This window comes from Zalophus californianus, chromosome 1, assembly GCF_009762305.2.
Source record: "Zalophus californianus isolate mZalCal1 chromosome 1, mZalCal1.pri.v2, whole genome shotgun sequence".
Taxonomy (NCBI): domain Eukaryota; kingdom Metazoa; phylum Chordata; class Mammalia; order Carnivora; family Otariidae; genus Zalophus; species Zalophus californianus.
In genome coordinates this window covers 65682672-65702464 of record NC_045595.1, presented here as the reverse complement: position 1 = coordinate 65702464, position 19793 = coordinate 65682672, and the positions used below count along the sequence as shown (strand labels likewise).

General features: G+C 45.5%; 1 protein-coding gene across 5 annotated transcripts in view; it reads left to right on the top strand.

Annotated features, from left to right (window-relative positions):
- Positions 1-19793, top strand: part of TRANK1 (tetratricopeptide repeat and ankyrin repeat containing 1) — a 100303-nt gene that overhangs the window by 1607 nt on the left and 78903 nt on the right. For 2 of the 5 annotated variants that reach the window (XM_035726657.1, XM_027582772.2), the window contains exon 2: positions 16500-16631. In XM_035726657.1, the coding sequence (XP_035582550.1) occupies positions 16500-16631 (132 nt within the window). Of the gene's footprint in view, positions 1-16004; positions 16059-16100; positions 16118-16140; positions 16632-19793 lie in introns of those variants that run through there. The other 3 variants (XM_027582775.2, XM_027582774.2, XM_027582776.2) reach the window with 3 other exon arrangements.

The window sequence follows — 19793 nt, the reverse complement described above, 5'->3', positions numbered from 1 at the left end:
CATAAGGATGGAGCATTCTATTAAAATCCATAGAATCTAATAGAATCTATAGAATATTCTATTCTATTTTCTCCTGTTTAAAAAAACTAGTCATAATCCATGAACTTGATGTTGTGTTCGACTAATCAGTTTTAGGTGGCAACTGCAAGCTTTCTTTGGGACACCCCAAGAGAGGCTGAGGAGAACATCAGCATTTCACTGAGAAAGCAACTTTGGAAGGGAGGGAGTTGGTGTAGGAGAGATGAAGGAGGCTGAAATTCGTACCAGATTAAGGAAATTCATACTTGGGTAATAAGAATACCATAGGAATGACTGTGTGGTTCCCACCAGTAGCATCTACAAACGCAGACCAAGGAATGCTTCTGGTTAATCTAGGTCTGTCTGTCTGTCCACACAGAGCTAGCTGGCCGCCTGACATGGAGCTTTCGAGAGATAGGGACATAATGGCTCCTTGGCATTAGGCCTTTTTTGGGGTGGTGAAGTATGAAGGCAGGTGCTGCACAGCTGGCCACAAACTCTGGATTCATGAATTCAGAAGAGGATTCTTAAAGTCTCTGCGCAGAATTCCACAGCAGCAGTGTTAGGAGCAGGGCCGTGAACATTTTATAGATGGAGAAACTGAAGCCCATCACCCAGTAGTCATTAGCTAATTAAAGGTACCTCTAGGATTGGACGCCCACTGTCTTGCTTTTCCAGCCCATGGCTCTCAGGGACCAAATAGAGACTTTGCTCTTGTGGAATTCTCAAACTTCTCTTTGCTGATTAGTTCTGTTTTCCTGGGTTGCTGCCAAAGGCCCATTTCTATGGCATATACCTTCTTCTTGTTTTATTTTTGTTTCTTGGGATGATGATTCTTTTTTCCACCCCTTCTTTTTGCTTAGGTTTCCCCTGCATGTGCTAGGCTCAGGAAATGATTTTTGGCAGTAAATTGTGACAACTATAAGGTTCACTCTCATTTATTTTTTACTTATTTTTAAAAGACATTTATTTTAGAGAGCAAGAGAGAGCTGGGGGGAGGGGCAGAGGGAGAGAGACTCTCAAGTGGACTCCTCGCCGAGAGCTAGCCTGTCCCAGGGCTTGATCGCACGACTCTGAGATCACAACTTGAGCCAAAATCAAGAGCCTGACGCTTAACTGACTGAGCCACCTAAGCGCCCCAAGGTTCCCCCTCATTTATTTCCCATCTCTCAGGATCACTGCCCCTCCCCCCTTTTTTAGGTCTACAGCTGCTGACTTTATTATTATTATTATTGTTTTACTCTAGGTTCACTTAAGGTGTGGCCCCATCTTTCATCTCAATGTCTTAGCTGTCACTGGGAAAATGTCACTAAGAGTTTTCTGGACTATTGTCCCACCTTCCTTTTATCCTCCTTAGACACAAAAGATAAATGCTGTAAAAATAATTTTACACATATGGTTTTTTATCAAAACATTTGGTGAGCATCTACCATATCCTCGTCACTATTTTAAGGGCTAGCTTATGTTTTGGCATTTATCATATGCCACTCATATAGCCTCATTAACTGTCAATTAAGATTTGAAGTTGTACGGAAGGTGGAGACCATGTCTTAGACATCTGTGAATCCTTTTCTGTTCATAGAATGGGTAAGAGCATTTTGTACATATGGGTGTTAAGAGTTAATTGAATGATGGAAAACAAAAATAAATGAAAGTCTTTTCTCCAGAGTGAGGTATGCAAAGTCAGATCAGTTATGCTGTTTTTGTTTTTTAAATTTTCTATTTAATTAATGTATACCCCCTTCACCCATTTCTCCCATCCTCCTTACCTACCTCTGGCAACCGCCAATCTGTTCTCTGTATCTATGAGCCTTTTTTTTTTTTTAAAGATTCCACATACAAGAGAGATCATACAGTACTGCAGATTTTTTTAGTAGCCAAAGTGGAGCCTGGAGGTCCCGTGTTTGAGAAGGGTAAAGCGATCCTGTGGATGTTTTTAAGAACTGAAGTGGAGGTTGGGCTGTGGGCCTCCGGCCGTTGTCAAGAGTGTGGCATTATTTCACTTGACCTTGAGGAATAAACTCTCCTTTGCCTTTCCAGCTGGGGAAGTGGAGCTGACATTGGCTTGCCTCTGGTTTTCCAGTCAGTGACACAGCTGAGTATGGCCTCATGGCTTTGGTAACAAGCTTCCTTGGAGTGCAGCCTGAAGTTCTTATGGCCATCAAATCCTTGTTATAAGAAATCTTTACAGGAAAGAGGAAATAGGGGAAATGGACAATTTCCTTACCCAAGATGACACTTCGAGTTACGGCAGAGACTGATGGTGGGGACAGTGGCAGTGGTGGGGGCGAACATTCAGGTTTAAACTTAAAAAGTATTGAACCAGACATCTTGGGACCCCAAAATGTCACAGTGCCCAAACCGAGAGCAGTGTTCTTCTTTTGGTCAGCATGGTTGTCCATTCTGCCTGACCAGGCATTCTTCTTGGTCTCAACATTCATACGTAAAGCATTGCCTTGTTTCCTTGCTTTTGTTGAATATCTGGAAGGGTGAATGAGCTTTACCTGTGATACCTTGGACCCAGTTTGCTTGAACTGACTCCATCTTTTGCCTTGTCTGTATCATTGCCCACCTGCACTCACCGTGATGTGTTTACCTGAGCTCTTATGAGCCTGGCAAGCTGGTGGGACCCTCTGTCTGTCAGAGGCAGGCTGGGTCTGAATTTGGCTCTGTCTGTGTCTGACGTTCCAACACCGCTTAGACTGAGATGTTTTTATTTTGAAGCACTGGGTCCTCCTATCAGTGGAGTAGCATTTGGAAAGGGAACAAGATTGCTAGCCCTGGAAAATGCTGATGATATTTTGGGGGAATCCAAGCCAGCACTACACAATATAGAAAATATAGAGAATTATAGTGCTGTACTGGGCAAGTTGATTGCCGGTGACAAGAATACTTGGCTCACAGCCCTGAACGGGAATGAGCTTCATACCCAGCTGTGGCCTCCAGGGCGCTCTCCTTTGGTCACCTTTGGGCCAGCTCATCCTCTGCCCTTTGGGGTCCACTCTCCCTGGAGGCTCAAAAATTGGTAATTTTGAGGGCTCACTCAAGTCTAAACTTATTGGCCAGGGACTAAGGGTCCTTATAGTCTGGCCCTTAGACTTTCTCTCTGATAGGCCCTTTCTTCTCCCCTCAGGGTCTTACCTATTCTCACCTCTTTTTGCTCTTCATTGTCCAAGTCAGTTCTCCTCATATACTGAGGGCTCTGCATTGGCCTATGGAGGTGCTTCTGGTGGTGGTAGAGCAGAGTTAATGCCAGGCAGACCTGTGAGAAAGCATCCGTGGAGATGTAGACAAACACTCTAAGACAGTTGCTAGCTCCTGAATCCTTCCCAGGAGGAAGTAGGGGAGGTTAGTGTTGAACCATGCCTGGGCAGATAAAGAGAACTTACAGTGGGCAGATTGAGGGGTGCCAGGGGGGAGAGAGGGACAGTCCAGGTAAAAGAAACAGCTTCTTCTCAAGAATAACAGTGAGCAAAAGGGCTTAGACTCTAAATATCAATATAATAATAGTAATAATAATAATAACAGTTGCCCTTGAGCTGGGCTATATGCTGGGTGTGTTTCAGATATTCTCTTATGTAATTGTCATGGAAGTACTATGAACAATCCCCATTTTACAGATGTCCTTGCCCCAGAATGTAAGCTTCTGGGCAGCAGCGTTTCGATCGGTTGTGTTCATCCATATATCCCAGGCATCCAGCAGCTTCGCAGCACATATTAGGCATTCAACTAATGTGTGTTGACTGACTGAGGAAATGGAGAGTCCAGTGCTTTAGGTGATGTTGTCCCTGTTTTCCAGGAAGGAAACCGGCCTAGGCTTATGTGGCCTGGAAGAGGTAAAGGGTGACTCTGATCTCCCGTTTTTGGCCTTTCTCATACGAGGACACATCCATAACCTTATATTCTCCTTCTGGCATTAGCTCCAGCACTGCAGAGGCATATGAGAGAGAGGGAGCCAGAAGAATTTGGGGTTATGTGGCTACAACATGGCAGGCACATAGGGTTGGAGAATACTGGAAAGCTAAGATGAAGGGTGTGTGTGTGTGTGTGTGTGTGTGTGTGTGTGTGTGTGTGTGTGTGTGTCTAACTCTGTGTTTTATTTAGAAGGCTGAGGCTGTGGATGAATAATTGTTCAGGCTGGCCAAAGTTCATCCTTTTTAAAGGCCAAGTTCAAGTTCCCAGTGTTTCAGGAATCTGTCAGCGGTGTTAGAGCTGAGGACTCAGGTCCTCCCAGCACCGCTAAGGGACCTCCCTTCACCGGGTGTGCCTTTCAGGGTCCCTGCCTGGGGGAGACTGTTTTGTTTATGGGGAGCTCCTGGGCACCTGTGGACCCTCCCCAGGCTGCAGTGGCTGGTGTTTTAGTCCTCTGCAGGGTTCGTCTTGCCTTCCAGATTGAGGGGGAAGCAGACTGCTGTGGATTTGAGGGTGGGAGTTGGAATGGGGGCCATTAAGTAGTATTTAAATGATTAAAGAGAGGCTTGGGGTGGATCTGGAGGAGAAGATGACAGGGCTGCTGGTAACCAAACTCCAAATTCTCCTTTGAATGAATGAGAAAGCACCTTTTTTCAAGGGCTGTCATAGGAGGGCCTTGTGTCCTCCCTGGGGGCTGCCCCTGACTTCGCAACCATCTATAGCTCCCAGGTGCTCCAACGGAGAGTGGGAAAGCTAACTGAGGGGAATGTGGCAATTATTGGGCAGCCCGGATTTAGCATGGACACCGAGTCTGGATTTGTAAGCAACCTGTGTTGGCTGATGCTTACCTTCCTCATCTGTCTTGAGACAGAGTATGGAATGCTCATTATTCAGTTTCCTTCAGGTTTGCTTTTGTAAAGACTTTATTATCTTTTTTAAAGATTTTATTCTTAAGTAATCTCTACACCCAACGTGGGGCTCGAACTTACAACTGAGGTTGGGAGTTACCCGCTCTACCAACTGAGCCAGCCAGGTGACCCTGGATTTGATTTTAATTTTGAAGGCCATCCTTTCTGTTTTCCCCAAACACCCTCACCCTTTCTGCATCTATCTGCTTCGAAGAGTTGTGAACAGTTGGTATCAGACTTGGGTTTGTACCTTGCTTAGAGAAGTCCTTTCACCTTGATGAAGCTGTTTCCCGACCGGTACTATTGGGATAATAATTATACCTCCCTCACTAGCATTGTTAGGGATGTTCCATGAGAAAATGCCCAAGAAGGGCTTAGCACAGGGCCTGGCACATATTAAGTGCTCAGTAAATTTCAGCTGTGATTACACAGCTGCCTCGGACTACTCTCATTCAAATAGCAAAATGGAAGGATGCTAGTCTGTGCACACACTGAGGAGAAATCATGCCCATCACTGGCTCCCAGCTGGGAGGGAGGTCAAGTGATCGGGACACCACTTCAGAACTAGGAGTTATAATTGATCCGTCTTTGCCTTTAGTGATATATTTCTTGAGTACCTTCTGGGGACCTGGCGTAATTTTAGGCATTTGGAATGTCTACTCTCAAAGCTCATACTATCTGCACACCGTCCAAGCCTATAGTGTATCTAAGGTTCTTGGTTCATCCTTTTGCAAGAATCTTTAGTCTGAGCTTACATTCTTCCTCCCCCCCACCCCTTTTATTTGGTGAGTTAAAAATTCCTTCTTTTGTGAAATTCTAGGGGCAGTAGATGGTATACCTTTAAAATTTTTTTTTTATTAAAAAAATGTTAAAGTAAACTATGCCCAACATGGGGCTTGAAATCACGACTCTGGGATCAAGAGTCACATGCTCTAGTGACTGAACTGGCCAGGCAGGTCTTCCTTGATGGTACGCTTTTTAAAAAATGTTCTTATTTGGCAAAATAAAGAGTTGGCAATTCTTTCTTTCTCTCTCTCTCTCTCTTTTTTTTTAGAGTGTGCATGAGTAGGGGGGAGGGGCAGAGGAGGAGGGAGATTAAATCTCAAGCTGAGCATGGAGCCTGGTGCAGGGCTCTATCTCAAGACCCTGAGATCATGACCTGAGCTGAAATCAAGAGTTGGAGGCTTAACCGACTGAGTCACCCAGGCTCCCGGTACCCTTCAGTTTCTTTTCTCTGTGTGTAAATGTTTCTGTTTGTCAGTTCCAAAAGTCTAGGAACCACTGATCTATAGGATTATTCTTTGCTTTCAGTATTTCTGAATCTCCAGGAATATAATTTCACATGGGAATATATGGCCCTGTGTGTGTCTGTTGAATTTTCAACAGATGTTTATAAATTTGTTTTCCCCAAGTAGCTGACCGCTTTGGCAGATTTTGGTTGGACTTATCTGGTTGTTTCTGGTTTGTCCTTTATGCGGTTGACTTTTATTAAATTTGTGTCCTTTTCCACAGGAGCAGCTGATATTCTTGGCTTTCCAGGAGATGGTCAGAAATCTGAAACCAGGAGTGACATTGCCTAGTTCGAATTAAACTCCAGAACCTTTCTTCCTTTGCCATTCCTCTAGCTTAATCTGATGAGTAAAGAAATAGCCAGAAAGTCATTTATTCATTTAACAATGCTGAGCCCTTGGTTGCAGACATAATAAGACTCAGTAAGACTTAGTTTCTCCCTTAAGAGTTTAGTTTACTGGGGAAGGCAGAAAAACCTAGCACTGGGTGTGAAGCATAAAGGCTATGTGGGAGATACATGTCGAGAGGAGTAGATAGATTGTAACTCAGGGTGTTAAACTGTATAAAAGCTGCACACAGGGTCTGAAACCTTTGGGAACTTTCATGGAAATGTTGCCTGAGAGGAGGTGGAATGGGAGATCCCGGAGGCTTTTAACCACCCCGCCCCCCGCCCCACAGCATGAGGTCTGATGGATTTGGGGACTGTCTTACCAGTGATGGTGAGGACGCTGAGCTGGAGCTGGGTGAGGCTGGGGCAGGAGGAGGATCACAAGGCAGATGATGTAGTAACCCAGGCCAGTGGGGAAGATGTCTCTAGAGGGTGTGTGCAAACTGGACTTGGGGACAGCTGTTCTGAGGCCTGGGTGCCTCTTAGGGATGATGAAGCTGAGGGAGAGGTGGGGAGCAGTTGCCTTGTCTTCGGCCTGTTGTTTCCTGGTTAGGGCACTTCTGGTGTTCATGTTTGGATGCACAAGTTGATTTTTGGCCCAAATCTTTGGTGTGCAACTGGGAATGGCACATAGGGTTCGTTTGGGGCATGGATGTGTGCCACCTGGAGTGAATGTTGGGGAAGGATTCTGAGGGCTTTTCAGGCCCTGAAGGAAGGACTACTGGGTGATTGGAGATGTCTGGAGTGGGATGGGGTCAGGACACCCCTGGTAGAAATCTTTGTCTAATGTGAACCTGCAGAGAGGGATGAAATGGGCAAGCCGCTCTCACTTCCTCTCTTTCTAGTGAATGCAAATAAAAACTCAAATTGTTTAGGTAAAAGGGGGAAAGTTCTAGAAGGCTGCTGATGTCTCTAGTAACTTGAGAAGGGGTAGGGAAGGAGCTGGGCCTCAGAGGCAGGGAAATGTGGAGGGAGCCCCTCTTTCTGCTCTCTCTGGGTGTAGGTATTGTATTCTCTCAGCCCAGAGTGGCTTCTTCTCAGGGTGGGGGATAAGGCTGTGGCCCTCTGGAGCCTCCTGCATCAGCTGCCAGTACCAGAGGAGGCTCTTCCCAAAGTTCTGATTCAAAAGTCCCGGGGAAGGGTTCTGTCAGGGAATTCTGGCCCATAGGTCTGGCACATAGAGCACGTGGGAGGCCCTGGGGCCTGCCTCTGTGCACCCCAGACCTCCCCTCAGTAGGCCTCTGTGGTGAGCCTAGCAGCCATTCCCGAGCATGCTCACCCTGGTGACTGTCCAGCTGACAAGAGTTTATTAGGGCCTGTAAGCAGGAGGTCGGCCCTTCTTTTCAAAGGAACAGTCCCAGTAGAGAAAGCTTGGGGCCATTTTCAGATGCTACAGGGCTGACCCCCTCCCACTCCTCATCCAAGGAAGGCCTGGAAGCTCAGATTTTCTCAGCTGTAGCGGTTTAACTGACTGTTAATTTCAGGGAACCCCTGTGGAAACAGGCCAATACTAGGGCTGTATTTTTTACCAAATATTTTCTCTTTGCTGGGTAAACAAAGCAAAGGTTCTGTAAATGTTGCAGGGATTACACTCAAATAACCTACAGAAGTCATCACGGCCAGTACCATTAACCCGAACCTTCGCAGACCAGGGGCAAGGCGTGGCTTCTGGTCCTGGCTTTCCTGCCCCCCCCCCCCCCCCCCCCCGTGCTGTGGACCAGGGCACCGGGGCGGAGGCTGGGGAGTCAGCCCGGGTTTCAGCTCTGGTGCTCACCACGGTGTGACCGTGGTCAGGCCCCCAAATCTTTGAGCCTTGGCTTCCTTGCTCCAGAAATTTTAGTCCAACCATCTCACTTTATTAAGTCCTTTCTATGTATATGATTCTGTGAGCATATTCAGAAAGGTGTCACCTTCGTTTCCTAGGGCTGCAATAACTACTTACCACAACCTGGGTGACTTACCTCAACAGAGGTTCATTCTATCATTGTTTGGGAATGTTCTCCCCATTCCCAGACCTACACCCCAAAGATCACCATTCTTGTTCGCTTTTTAAGATCTTCCAGAAATTCTCCCGGTAGGTCAAGTGTATACACACACACACGCGCACACACACATCCTTAAGCTCTCCAAGTACCTCTACAAATTGGTCTCCAGATTGCTTTATTCACCTTCATTGTGCACCTTGACATGGCTTCCTCTTACTTAGATCAGCTCATGGTTTTAACAACTGTATCGTGTTCTGCACTCAGCTGTACCTTTCTTTGTATAAAGGTCTCCACTTATTGGACTTTCGGATTTGTATCACACTTCTGCTTTCACAAAGGACGAGGCAGTTAATATCCCATGTACGTGAAAGAAATATGTTTGTAGAATACATTCCCATTTGGCTAACTAGCTGTGGGGAAGTGTGTGCATTTGTTTCCGAAGACAGACGCTCCCCCACCCCGCCCTTTACCCGGCCATCAGCTCTAGGTGAGTGACTCTCCACCCATCATCTCGCCGACTCACAGTGTTTGGGAGGCTTTTTGATGTACAGAGGTTTTTAATTTTTAATGAATTCTTGTCTATGGTTTCTGCTTTTGCTATAATAAGAATGGCCTTCTTGAGTGTGAAGATTACATAGTGTTTTTCATTGAATTAAAACTTTTTTGAATTTATCTAATTCAAGAATCCAAAAATATAAAAGGTTCCCATGGAAAGGAGAGAGTAGGTCCCCCTCCTCTGCCCTCTGCCCCATCCCCCAGTAAAGGTAAATAATTTTATTTCTGGTGGATCCTTCCAGAACTTCTTTATGCACATGTAGGCAAATGCGAGTATAAATTCTTATTCAACTCTTCCCTCTGTTTTTTTTTTTAACTTGTACAAAAGGTAACGTGATATACACACTATTCTGCATTTGCTTTTTTCAAATATATTTGGAGATTATCCCAGATCAGTACATAGAAAGCATCTTCATCCTTTGTTTTTCTTTCTTTCTTACTTTTGTAAGGCTTTGTTGTGGGGGCTGCACTATAATTTATTAAACCAGTCTCCTGTTAATGAGCATTAATGCTCGTCCTACTCTTTTATAATTACAACTTGACAAGTGAATAATCTTGTACATTTTCCATTTCCGGTGTGTGCAATCCATCTGTAAGATTGGTTTCCAGAATTGGAATTGCTGGGTCAAAGGCTCTATGTATGTGTCACTTGGTTCAGTATTCCCAAATTTCCTCCTAGAGCAGTTGCAGATGATCTAAAATTTGTACCTATGTTTTCTCTTACTGCCTTTATGATCTCTTTTTCTCAATGGTTTTTTAAAAAGTGAGATATTTGCATGTAATAAAAGGTGCAGATTTTAAGTGTACTGTTCGATGAGCTTTAATATAGAACATTTCCTTTCCCCCCAAAAGTGCAGTCATTCCCTTTTCCAGTCAATAGCCCTCCCTCCCTAGGCAACCACTGTTCTGCTTTCTAAGATTTGCCAGTTCTAGAACTTCATCCAAGCGGAACCACACAGTAGACATTCTTTTGAGTCTGGTTTCTTTTGCTCATCATACTATTTTTGAGGTTCTGTATGTTGCTGTGCATTTCATTACACAATTTGTATTGGTTTTCTGTTCCTGCCATAACAAATGACCACTGACTTAGTGGCCACATAAATGAATTGTGTCATGGTCGGGAGGTCAGAAGTCTGGGTTAACTTGGCAGGGTCCACAAGGCTGAAGTCAAGGTGTTGGCTGGCTGGGCTCTTACCGGGTGGGTCTGCAAAGAAGCGCCTTCTAGGCTCATTCACGTTGCTGGCAGGATCCAGCTCCTTGCAGCTATAGCATTGAGGGCCCTGGGCCCTTACTGACTGTTACCCAGGGGCCTCTCTCGGGTGCCAGGGCCACCGGCCTTCCTCTTGATGTTGCCTCCTCTCCATCATCGAGGCAGTCAGTGATGAGTCTGGGTTTTCTCTAGTTTCACATTTTCTGCTGCATCTCTCCTGCCTTCTTCTGGCATCATCTCGACTCCAGCCAGAGAAGGTTTTCTGCTCTTAAGTGTTCCTATGATCTGACTCTGCTCTCCTGGGTAATCCAGGATGATATCCTTGTCTAAAGGCCTATAATCTTAATTACATCTACAGAGTCCCTTTTTGCATTCACAGGTTCTGGGTTTGGGGCATGGACGTTTTCGGCAGGGGTGTGTGTGTCTCCTGTTCGGCCTATCACATGGTACCAGTTACAAATTTAACTTCTTTTCCAGATGTACAGTCCGTTGTACCAAACCAATTCATTCTTTTCCTATTAAAAAGCCATCCTTACCACACGTGGAATTCTTTCATAGTATATATTTGTTTCAGGATATTCTGTTTTGTTCCGCTGGTCTGCCTACTCTCACATTAGTATCATCCTTTAAAAATTAGATAAGTTTTATAAAAACATGTTATTTTTTAAAAAGATTTTTATTTGTTTATTAGAGAGAGCAAGAGTGAGAGAGCACAAGCAGGGGGAGCAGCAGGGAGAGAGAGAGAGGGAGAAGCAGGCTCCCCACCGAGCAGGGAACCCAATGTGGGGCTTGATCCCAGGACCCCGGGATCATGACCTGAGCCAAAGGCAGACGCTTAACTGACTGAGCCACCCAGGTGCCCCTATAAAAACATTTTAAAGTGGTAGAGAAAATTTTCTCTAGATACTTCTTTTTCTTCCCCTATAGAATATAGAAATATATTTCTACCTGGTATATCCCTGATAGTCACAGGGGATCCATCCTCAGGCTTTTGTGTATTTCCCCACATTGTGTACTTCACAGAGCATATACTTTACCCCATTTGATTCAGTGTCATCAGAATGGCTGTCCTCAGGGGCTAGGCTGTGTGTGTGTGTAGAGAAGATAATTCAACATTACATGTATGTGTTTGAAATAGGAGCTTTTATTTCTGTAATGCAAGGTAAGGTTTGACTAAAAGCTTTGGTGTTGACTTTCCCTGCGCTTTCCTCCCGTGGAGTCTGTCTGCCTCCTGACTTGGTCTTACAGTGGCCCATTTCTCTCCATCCTGCCCAAAGCCAGCATTGATGCAGTTAGTTCTTAATCCCCCGCTCAAAACCCTTTAGCTCTGTGCTGTGCAGCATGGCAGCCACTGGTCACCTGTGGCTGTATACATTAAAGTTAGTGAAAATTAAATAAAATAAACAATTCAGTTCTTCAGCTGGACCAGTTGTATTTCAAAGGTGTCATAGCCACCTGTGGCTAGTGGCTCTTGTATTGGCTAGTACAGAACAGAACATCCCCATCATCACAGAAAGTTGTAATGGACACTGCTACTTTCCCAACTGCATTTAAGATGAATTCTAGAACCCTCGGATGGCCTCCACGATCCCAGGTTGTCTAGCCCTTGGCAGCCATTACCTCCTCCCCAGCTTTACTTCTGTCCCCTACCCCATGGCAGGCTGGTGAGACAGCTCAGGGGGGCCAACACAATGGTCTGGTCTTTCTTGTTCTATTTAAAACACCCAAGTAGGAAAAGCTTGAGCCCAGCACTTCATAGTTTGCCACAGGCCTTTTGAAAAAATGTGAGTGAGTTTCGTAAGAAAATCTCTATACTCTTCTTCCCCATTTGCACCCTTCCCCTCAGGAAAAAAGAAAGGCAAAGAAAACTAAATGAAGTCCCCAGAATGAGTTCTGACTTTGGACTTTCTTTCTTTCTTCCTTCCTCCCTTCTTCTTCTTCTTCTTCTTTTTTTTTTTTAAAGTACGCACCATGCCTAGCACAGAGCCCAACATCGGACTTGAACTCACAACCCTGAGATCAAGACCTGAGCCAAAGCCAAGAGTCAGATGCTTAACTGGCTGAGCCACCCAGGTGCCTCCTGACTTTGGATTTTTATCCCGGACCATCTGTGGCTGCCTTCTCTCTTGTGGGGAGTAGGAAGGAGTCAGTTTTAAGAACTGTTCTCCCTGGCCTCAATTTGGAACTCTCTATTCCCAGCATTCCAGATTTCATCTTAGATCATTGGCTGGTTTTGGGGTCTTTTGAAAAGATTTTAATAAAAAGGGGAAAAAAAAACCCCAAAACAAGAAAAGTGAATTTTCTATCAAGATTTCGAGTAGCACGCAGATAATGTATGAAAGTGAAGCCTCCCTCTGCCCATTTTAGTGGCCTCAAGCCCACCCGTTTGCAGGTTTCACTCTATTCCTGTAAGTCAGTTACAGAATTTCATGTGTTAATACACAAGTAATAAAAGACACAATAACCTGGTTCTGCTATGTTTCAGATTTGCTTGTTTCGAAATCTGAGTGCATTTGTATTTTTCTTGCTTCTAACTTCCTTGGGTGTAAGTAGGCAGCCCATGACACCTCCCCACAAAAGGACCCTGAATTCTGATAGGGACACAGTCAAAGTGTGAAACTGCTGTCATACCACCAGCAAAACTGGAAGTGAGTGCTGGGTGTCAACCAAATCATCACATGCCTGGGGGATTGACTGGGTGCTGACCTTTGAGCCTCTGTATAGCTTAAAGTCACACCACCTGGGTTTGGATTCTAGCACCACCACCTTCTAGGTAACTGTGGCAAGTAGCCCCAGTTTCCCTGTATGTCAAATGGGGACGATCATGACTACCTCATGGGCTTTCTTGTAAGGACAGAGTGGCATGATTGACATAAAGCACATAGTAGGTGCTCAGTACCTATTAGCCATCAGGCACATTGCCTTTACCACTTGTATTCAACGATTTCATCTTATAAACAGACGGCCCAGTTGTTAAAAAAAAAAGTTTCAGCAACTGAGCCCTGTGTTCTAAGGAAGAGATGTAAAACATTCTTCCCTATAATGAGAATGTGACGGCCAATAAATCCTATTAAGAAGCAAAAAGCCTTCTGGGTGGTTGGCAATCCCCCTATTTCCTGTGATGTGATTTTACCAAGAAAAAGCAGAAACAAGCGAAGGAATACTTTCGATATTTGCTCACTTAGCCTTAAGAGCTCACTCTTGGTGTCTAGAGGAGTATGAAAAAAACCCCAAATTCTCTCATGAATAGTTTTTATTGTATTTGTAAATACAGTGGAAATGTTTTGCTTTTAAATTCTTCAATTAAGCCCTTAAAGAGTCTCATTTTAATAACATTTATGTTCTGATTATTAATGTTGTACATTGTAGAGCAGTTGAAAATTCAGAAAAGCACAAGAAGGAAAATTAAAACCCTGCCTCATCCTTTTTTTTAAGGCTTTTCTTTTTAAGATTATTTATTTATTTATTTATTTGAGAGAGAGAGAGAGAGAGAGAGTGAGAGAGAGCACAAGTGGGAGAGGGAGAAGCAGACTCCTAGCTGAGTAGGGAACGCAATGTGGGGCTCGATCCCAGCATCCTGGGATCATGACTGAGCCACCCGGGCACCCCAAAACCCTGCCTAATCCTGATGGTGTGGCTGTTAGTTAACATTTTGGCATATTTTCAATATATTATATGTGTTTAGAATTCAATTGGGGGGGTGCTTAGGTGGCTCAGTTGGTTAAGCATCTGCCTTTGGCTCAGGTCTTGATCTGGGGGTCCTGGGATTGAGCCACGCATTGGGCTCCCTGCTCAGTGGGGAGTCTGCTTCTTCCTCTCCCTCTGCCCCCATCCCCCACTTGTGCTCTCTCTCTCCCTCACTCTCTCAAGTAAATAAATAAAATCTTGAAAAAAATTCAATTTGGGGTTATACCCCTATTTATGTAGACTGTATTTTTCATTTACTAACTTAGCCAGTCATTAAATATTCTTTTACAAAATGATTTTTGAAATAACTGTGTGGTGTTCTACCATATAGATATTCTATAACTGATTCAAATCCATTACAAGTTGTAGGACATCTAGGGTTATTTATACTTTTTCACTGTGGCAAACATCCATGAGACTAAATCTGTCCATGATGTAGTATATTTCCCCTGTAAGCAACATGATGTAGTATATGACCCCAATATTTGGGGTCATTTTTTAAAGTATTTTCCAGTGATACCTTGTTGTTGTAATTCTTCATTTCTTTGCTCATCAGTGAGGGGGATCCTGTTTATCTGCTCTCCATATACTTAGAAATTACTTGTATTCCTGTGTGAATTGTGTGTTTAGGGCCTTACACATTTTGGACAAATTCATGGCCTTTTCTTGCAGTGGAAAGGTATTTCTAAAAGAGGCATAATTGGGGTGCTGGGCTGGCTCAGATGGTAGAGTATGAGACTCTTGACCTTGGGGTCATGAGTTCAAGCCATACCTTGAACATAGAGATTACTTCATAAAAAAAATTAAAAGAGGCATATTTTTTAATAGATTTTATTTATTCATTTATTTGAGAGAGAAAGAGAGAGAGAAAGAGAGCACAAGCAGGGGGAGCAGCAGAGGGAGAGGGAGAAGCAGGCTCCCCGCTGAGCAGGGAACCCAAAAGAAGCATATTAATCTTTGTCAGTTGTTAATGGTGATTTCTTTTTCCTGGTTGTCTGGTCATGGCCAGTGTAAAAAACTGGACAGATAGCTGACAATACTCAGAAGAGAAACATGTTTATATCTGTAGTCAATCAACTCTTGAACATTTTTTCATGTTCAACTCAGTCATCTCTGTGTAAATTTGAGTCAGGGCATTGAGAGATTATTTAACGGAAAGTATAGGTGCAATTTTGTACTCTCACTTGTTTAGGAACCATGAGCCTCATTCAGATTCAGCTCTGGCTGAGGAATGCAGCGCTGTTCCAAAACCCCATCCTTGGTAAGCTCATATGGGTTTAAAATAGGCCACCACTTATATCTGCTTGGATCTGCTTCCCCTGTCCCAAAACCCCTCACCAAGATTTGAAATGATAAAAATAATATGACTCATTAGCTAAGATCAATAATACCCCCCCCATAGATTGTGTGACCCCCCCCCCCCCTCAGGTACATGGCCTATGCAAACACCTGAATTGTCCTCGCTTGTATTTCAGACTCCCCTTCCTACTGCCACCCTGAGAGGAGGAGATCCTAAGGGACATCTCTTCTGAGCCCCACCTTTTCTCTGCCTCCTTGGTGGCTGCTTCTCCAGGCTTCCCTAGACGCTCTCCTTTCTATTACCTTTGTACAGCAAACACTCCTGGGCTCCACCGGCAGGTAGGGCTCCAGTCACTTGTCTCCGACTCCCCAGGCCACCCCAGACAGAATCAGTAACAGGTAACCGTCTGGGTCCAGCCTTCACATCTGTTACACCACAAATATTTATGCACCGGTTATATGCTAGTCTGTGGGCTACAAAAAGAGTAAGACAAAAGTCGTGACCTGCAAGAAGTAATCTGAGGGACAAGTACTCTGAGGCTTACTTTAATAAGTGTTTTAGGCAGGGAGGAGGGCGGGAGAGGCGGTGGTTGTGGCCCTGTGACCTAGCCCCTTGTGTATGGAGGCCTTTGGAACTGCCCTTCCGCTCCCTTTTCCCCCTCCCAAGAGAATGAGAGGACTGCCCACTGAGTTTTGCTTGTACCGATAGGTGGTGTGGTGCAGTGGTCAAGAGCAGAAACTTGGACGTGATGTCAGAACCGGGAAATGCCATTAGCAGATGCTTGGGCAAAGTGACTTGAACCTCCGTGAGCCTCAGTTTCTTCATCTGAACAGTGGGGACAGTGCCTCCTTATGGGCCGTAGCGGTGGGTAAATGAGAAAGGAACACTAGTGCCCGTTTGGGGAATAGCTGCCACTTCACGGGCGCACGCTACCCGCGAGGTTGTGAGTTGTCTCGTGCTTGGCAGCAGCCTCCTCCCTCAGTGCTTGGCTGATCATTGCCACGGAGTACATGGAATCGCTCTGGCCGCTGCCGCCCAGGTCAGACGAGAACTGAGGAAGAAATGGGCTCAGCAGACGCCCCGTCTGGTCCCCGGGGCTTGAGGGGCGTGGTCAGGATGTGCTCTCTGCGGGTGGGCGGGGCCAGAATGAACAAAGTGCGTCTGCAGACTCCCAGCAATGCAGACGGGAAGGGAGACGGGTTTTGTGCGGGGCCGGGCGGCGAGCCCTAAGTTCGTCTCCTCACAGGATGGACCCCACAGCTTACGCCGAGCAGCTCAAAGAGGCTGGCAACCACGTCCTGAAGAACGGGAACTTCTCTCTGGCCATCAGAAAGTACGACGAAGCCATCCAGATCCTCCTGCAGTTATACCAGTGGGGGTAAGTGCTGGGGTTTACCCCGCACCTTTGGTTTTTGTTTTTGTTTTTTTCAGTAAATGGAAACTCCCTCTGTCACTTATGTTTTCTTCCCGTTTCTTACCACACCGCCTAGTTTCTGTTTTCTTTCTCCGCCCCCTTCCTAAGTATCCTCCCAGTACTGTGAGCTCAGAAACTGCACAGAGAATACTAAGTGATAGGGAAATGGAAAGTGAAACACAGGGGACTGTTGCACAACTTCCCCCTTCGTCTGGTGATGGGAATCAGAGTTCCTGGGATGATCCAAGGCCCCAACGTCTCCGCTGTCATTTATTTCGTTTTCCTGGTTCTCTGTGCCCTTTCCCGCCCTGGCTACAGTGCGTTCCCCGGGGAGCTCAGGCTCATCTCTTTCCCTGCCCCTTCAAGTCGACCTGTACCCAAGCATTTAAGTACCATGACATGCTTAACGATTATGGAGGACCCCTAAGAGCCTTTTGTTTATGTAAGCTGTAGCTATCACTATAGCCTGGATTCGAACTTAAAACTAAGATAAATTTAAAATATGTATTCATCACCTCCTTAAAATTTCAGTAATAAACTCATTCCATGTCAACCTCGGGAACATATTTTAATGAAAAATAAGTGTATTTTCCAAAACCAGAAGCTTCGTGAGAAGAGTGGCACATTTTTCATTTTTGCAGAGCTCTTTCTCAATAGAAGACATCTGACTTCTCATATCTGCTTCTACATTCAGTCCTTTGGGATATCACACATCATGTAGCCTGGGAAGATTCCTCGAGTACATGTGAGAGAATGTGTGAAAAAGGCACATAATATCTTAGTTCCTTGTGACCACTGTAACCAATTACCACAATTTAGTGGCTTAACACAATACATGTTTATTATCTTTCAGTTTTGGAGGTCAGAAATCTGAAATGTGAGTCTCACGAAGCTAAAATTGAGGTGTCGGTGGGGCTGATCTTTTGCGGAGGCGAATCCATTTCCTTGCCTTTTTCTGCTTTGAGTGGCTGCCTGCACACCTTGGCTTGTGGCCCCTTCCTTTGTCTTCAAAGTGCATCCTTCCAGTGTGCTGTTGCACTGTCTCACTGTCTCCTGTTCTGTATCACGTCTCCCCCGTCTCTCTCTCACAAGGACCCTTGTGATTGAATCCTAACCCAGGATAATCTCCCCCCAAGATCTAGAAATTGATCACATCTGCAAAGGTGGTTTTTTTTTTTTTTGCCAATAAAAGGTAATATTATTTAGGGACCATTATTCAGCCTGCTACCATTGTGAAAATATTTGACCTTGTGGACCACCTGAAATGGTCTTAGGGACCCCAGAGGTTCCCGCACCATGCTTTGGGAACAGCTGCAATAGAGGTTGTCATTTGTGGGGTGCATGCAGCCTAAACTTGTGCTGGGAAATGCCACTGAATGAAATTACTGAACCATGCCTCCCACTTCCTACCTTCTAGCACCTTGGTGTCTACACTCTAGCTGGATGTGAGTTGAGTGTAATTGGTTTGGGTCTGTAATTCTGCCACTCCTGGCTCAGATCAGAACTGTGTCAAAGCTGGGCCTGGAGTGCAAGGCATCTTTCTTTCTTTCTTTTTCTTTCTTTCTCTCTTTCTTTTTCTTTCTTTCTTTCTTTCTTTCTTTCTTTCTTTCTTTCTTTCTTTCTTTCTTTCTTTCTTTTTTTTCTTCTTTTTTAAAGATTTTATTTATTTATTTGACACGGAGAGAGAGAGCACAAGCAGGGGGAGCAGCAGGCAGAGGGAGAGGGAGAAACAGGCTCCCCGCTGAACAGGGAGCCCGATGCAGGGCTCGATCCCGGGACCCTGGGATCATGACCTGAGCCAAAGGCAGATGCCTAACCAACTGAGCCACTCAGGTGCCCATAGCATCTGACTTTCTTAAAGAGGAAGTGTTGTGTAGTGGTTATGACTGTAGACCGACCCCACACTGTGGGGCCACTAATGGGACTTCTGCCTGGACCCTCACATATTGTCTTTCATGGCTTTCCTGACACTGCTGCCCTTGCTCATCACCTGCAGCCTGCCTTCCGGCCACTGCCAGCTGACATAGGGATTTAGTGCTTGTGGTTTACTGAGCATATGTTCTCAGGAGGAGGGGGCCAAGGGAAGCAGGATGGGTCAGGGGAAGGTTCCAGGCAGGGATGGTGTGTCAACCAGAGGCAGCTTCAGCCTGACCCTCTGGGGGAGCTCCGGAGCATGAGCTCTACTGCAGAGCTGGTCCCACTTTGGGGCAAGGGAGCTGACCTTTTGATTCTCACTTCAGCCAGCCATCTATTGATGGCTGTCTGGCCCCTAGGAGTTGTCCTAAGGAGTGGGGTTGTACTAGTCAGCTTGGGCTGCCGTAACAAAATACCATTGACTGGGTGGAGTCAACAACAGGAACTTACTTCTCTCAGTTCTGGAGGCTGGTAAGTCCGAGATCAAGGTGCTGGCCAGTTGAGTTTCTGGTGAGAGCTCTCTTCCTGGCTTCCAGATGGCTACCTTCTCACGGTGTCCTCACAGGGTGGAGAGAGAAAGAGGAAGAGAGAGAAAGGAAGCTCTCTGGTGTCTCTTCATATCATGAGGGCTCCACCTCATGACCTCAGCTAAACCTAATTACCTCCCCAAAGGCCCCATCTCCAAATACCATCACAGTGGTGGGCAGGCCTTCAACATATGGATGGAAGGGCACAATTTAGTTCACAGCAGGGGCATAACTTCCTGGGGAGAGGGCAGATCCCATTAGGCTGAGGGCAAATCTGGAGAACAGGGCACTGGGAGCCCCTAGCGGCAGCCAGTGTTCACTGCAGCTGGGGATGACTGCCCTGGCCAGGGTATCTGGGCTGGACACCTGCAGTAACAGCTTCCTTGCCAGTCACCCCTTGGCTGTCCCACTGCCCCTTCTGTGCTTCTCGGGCCCTCGTCCCTTCACCTAGCGGGAACGATGGGCAGTGACAGAAGCCGGAAACATAAAGCACTGAGGATGGGGCAGTAGTAGAGATGCTTTTTACTTTGCTTTTTATTTGTGCTTATCTGCATCACCTAACTTTTCTATAATGATTTTGTAGTACTTTTGCAATTAAAATATTCAGTAAAAAAGAGGTATAAGCCTGGCTTTTTTTTTGCTCATGTGTTTTGAATCCAATGGCACCTGGGCTTTAACATATTGT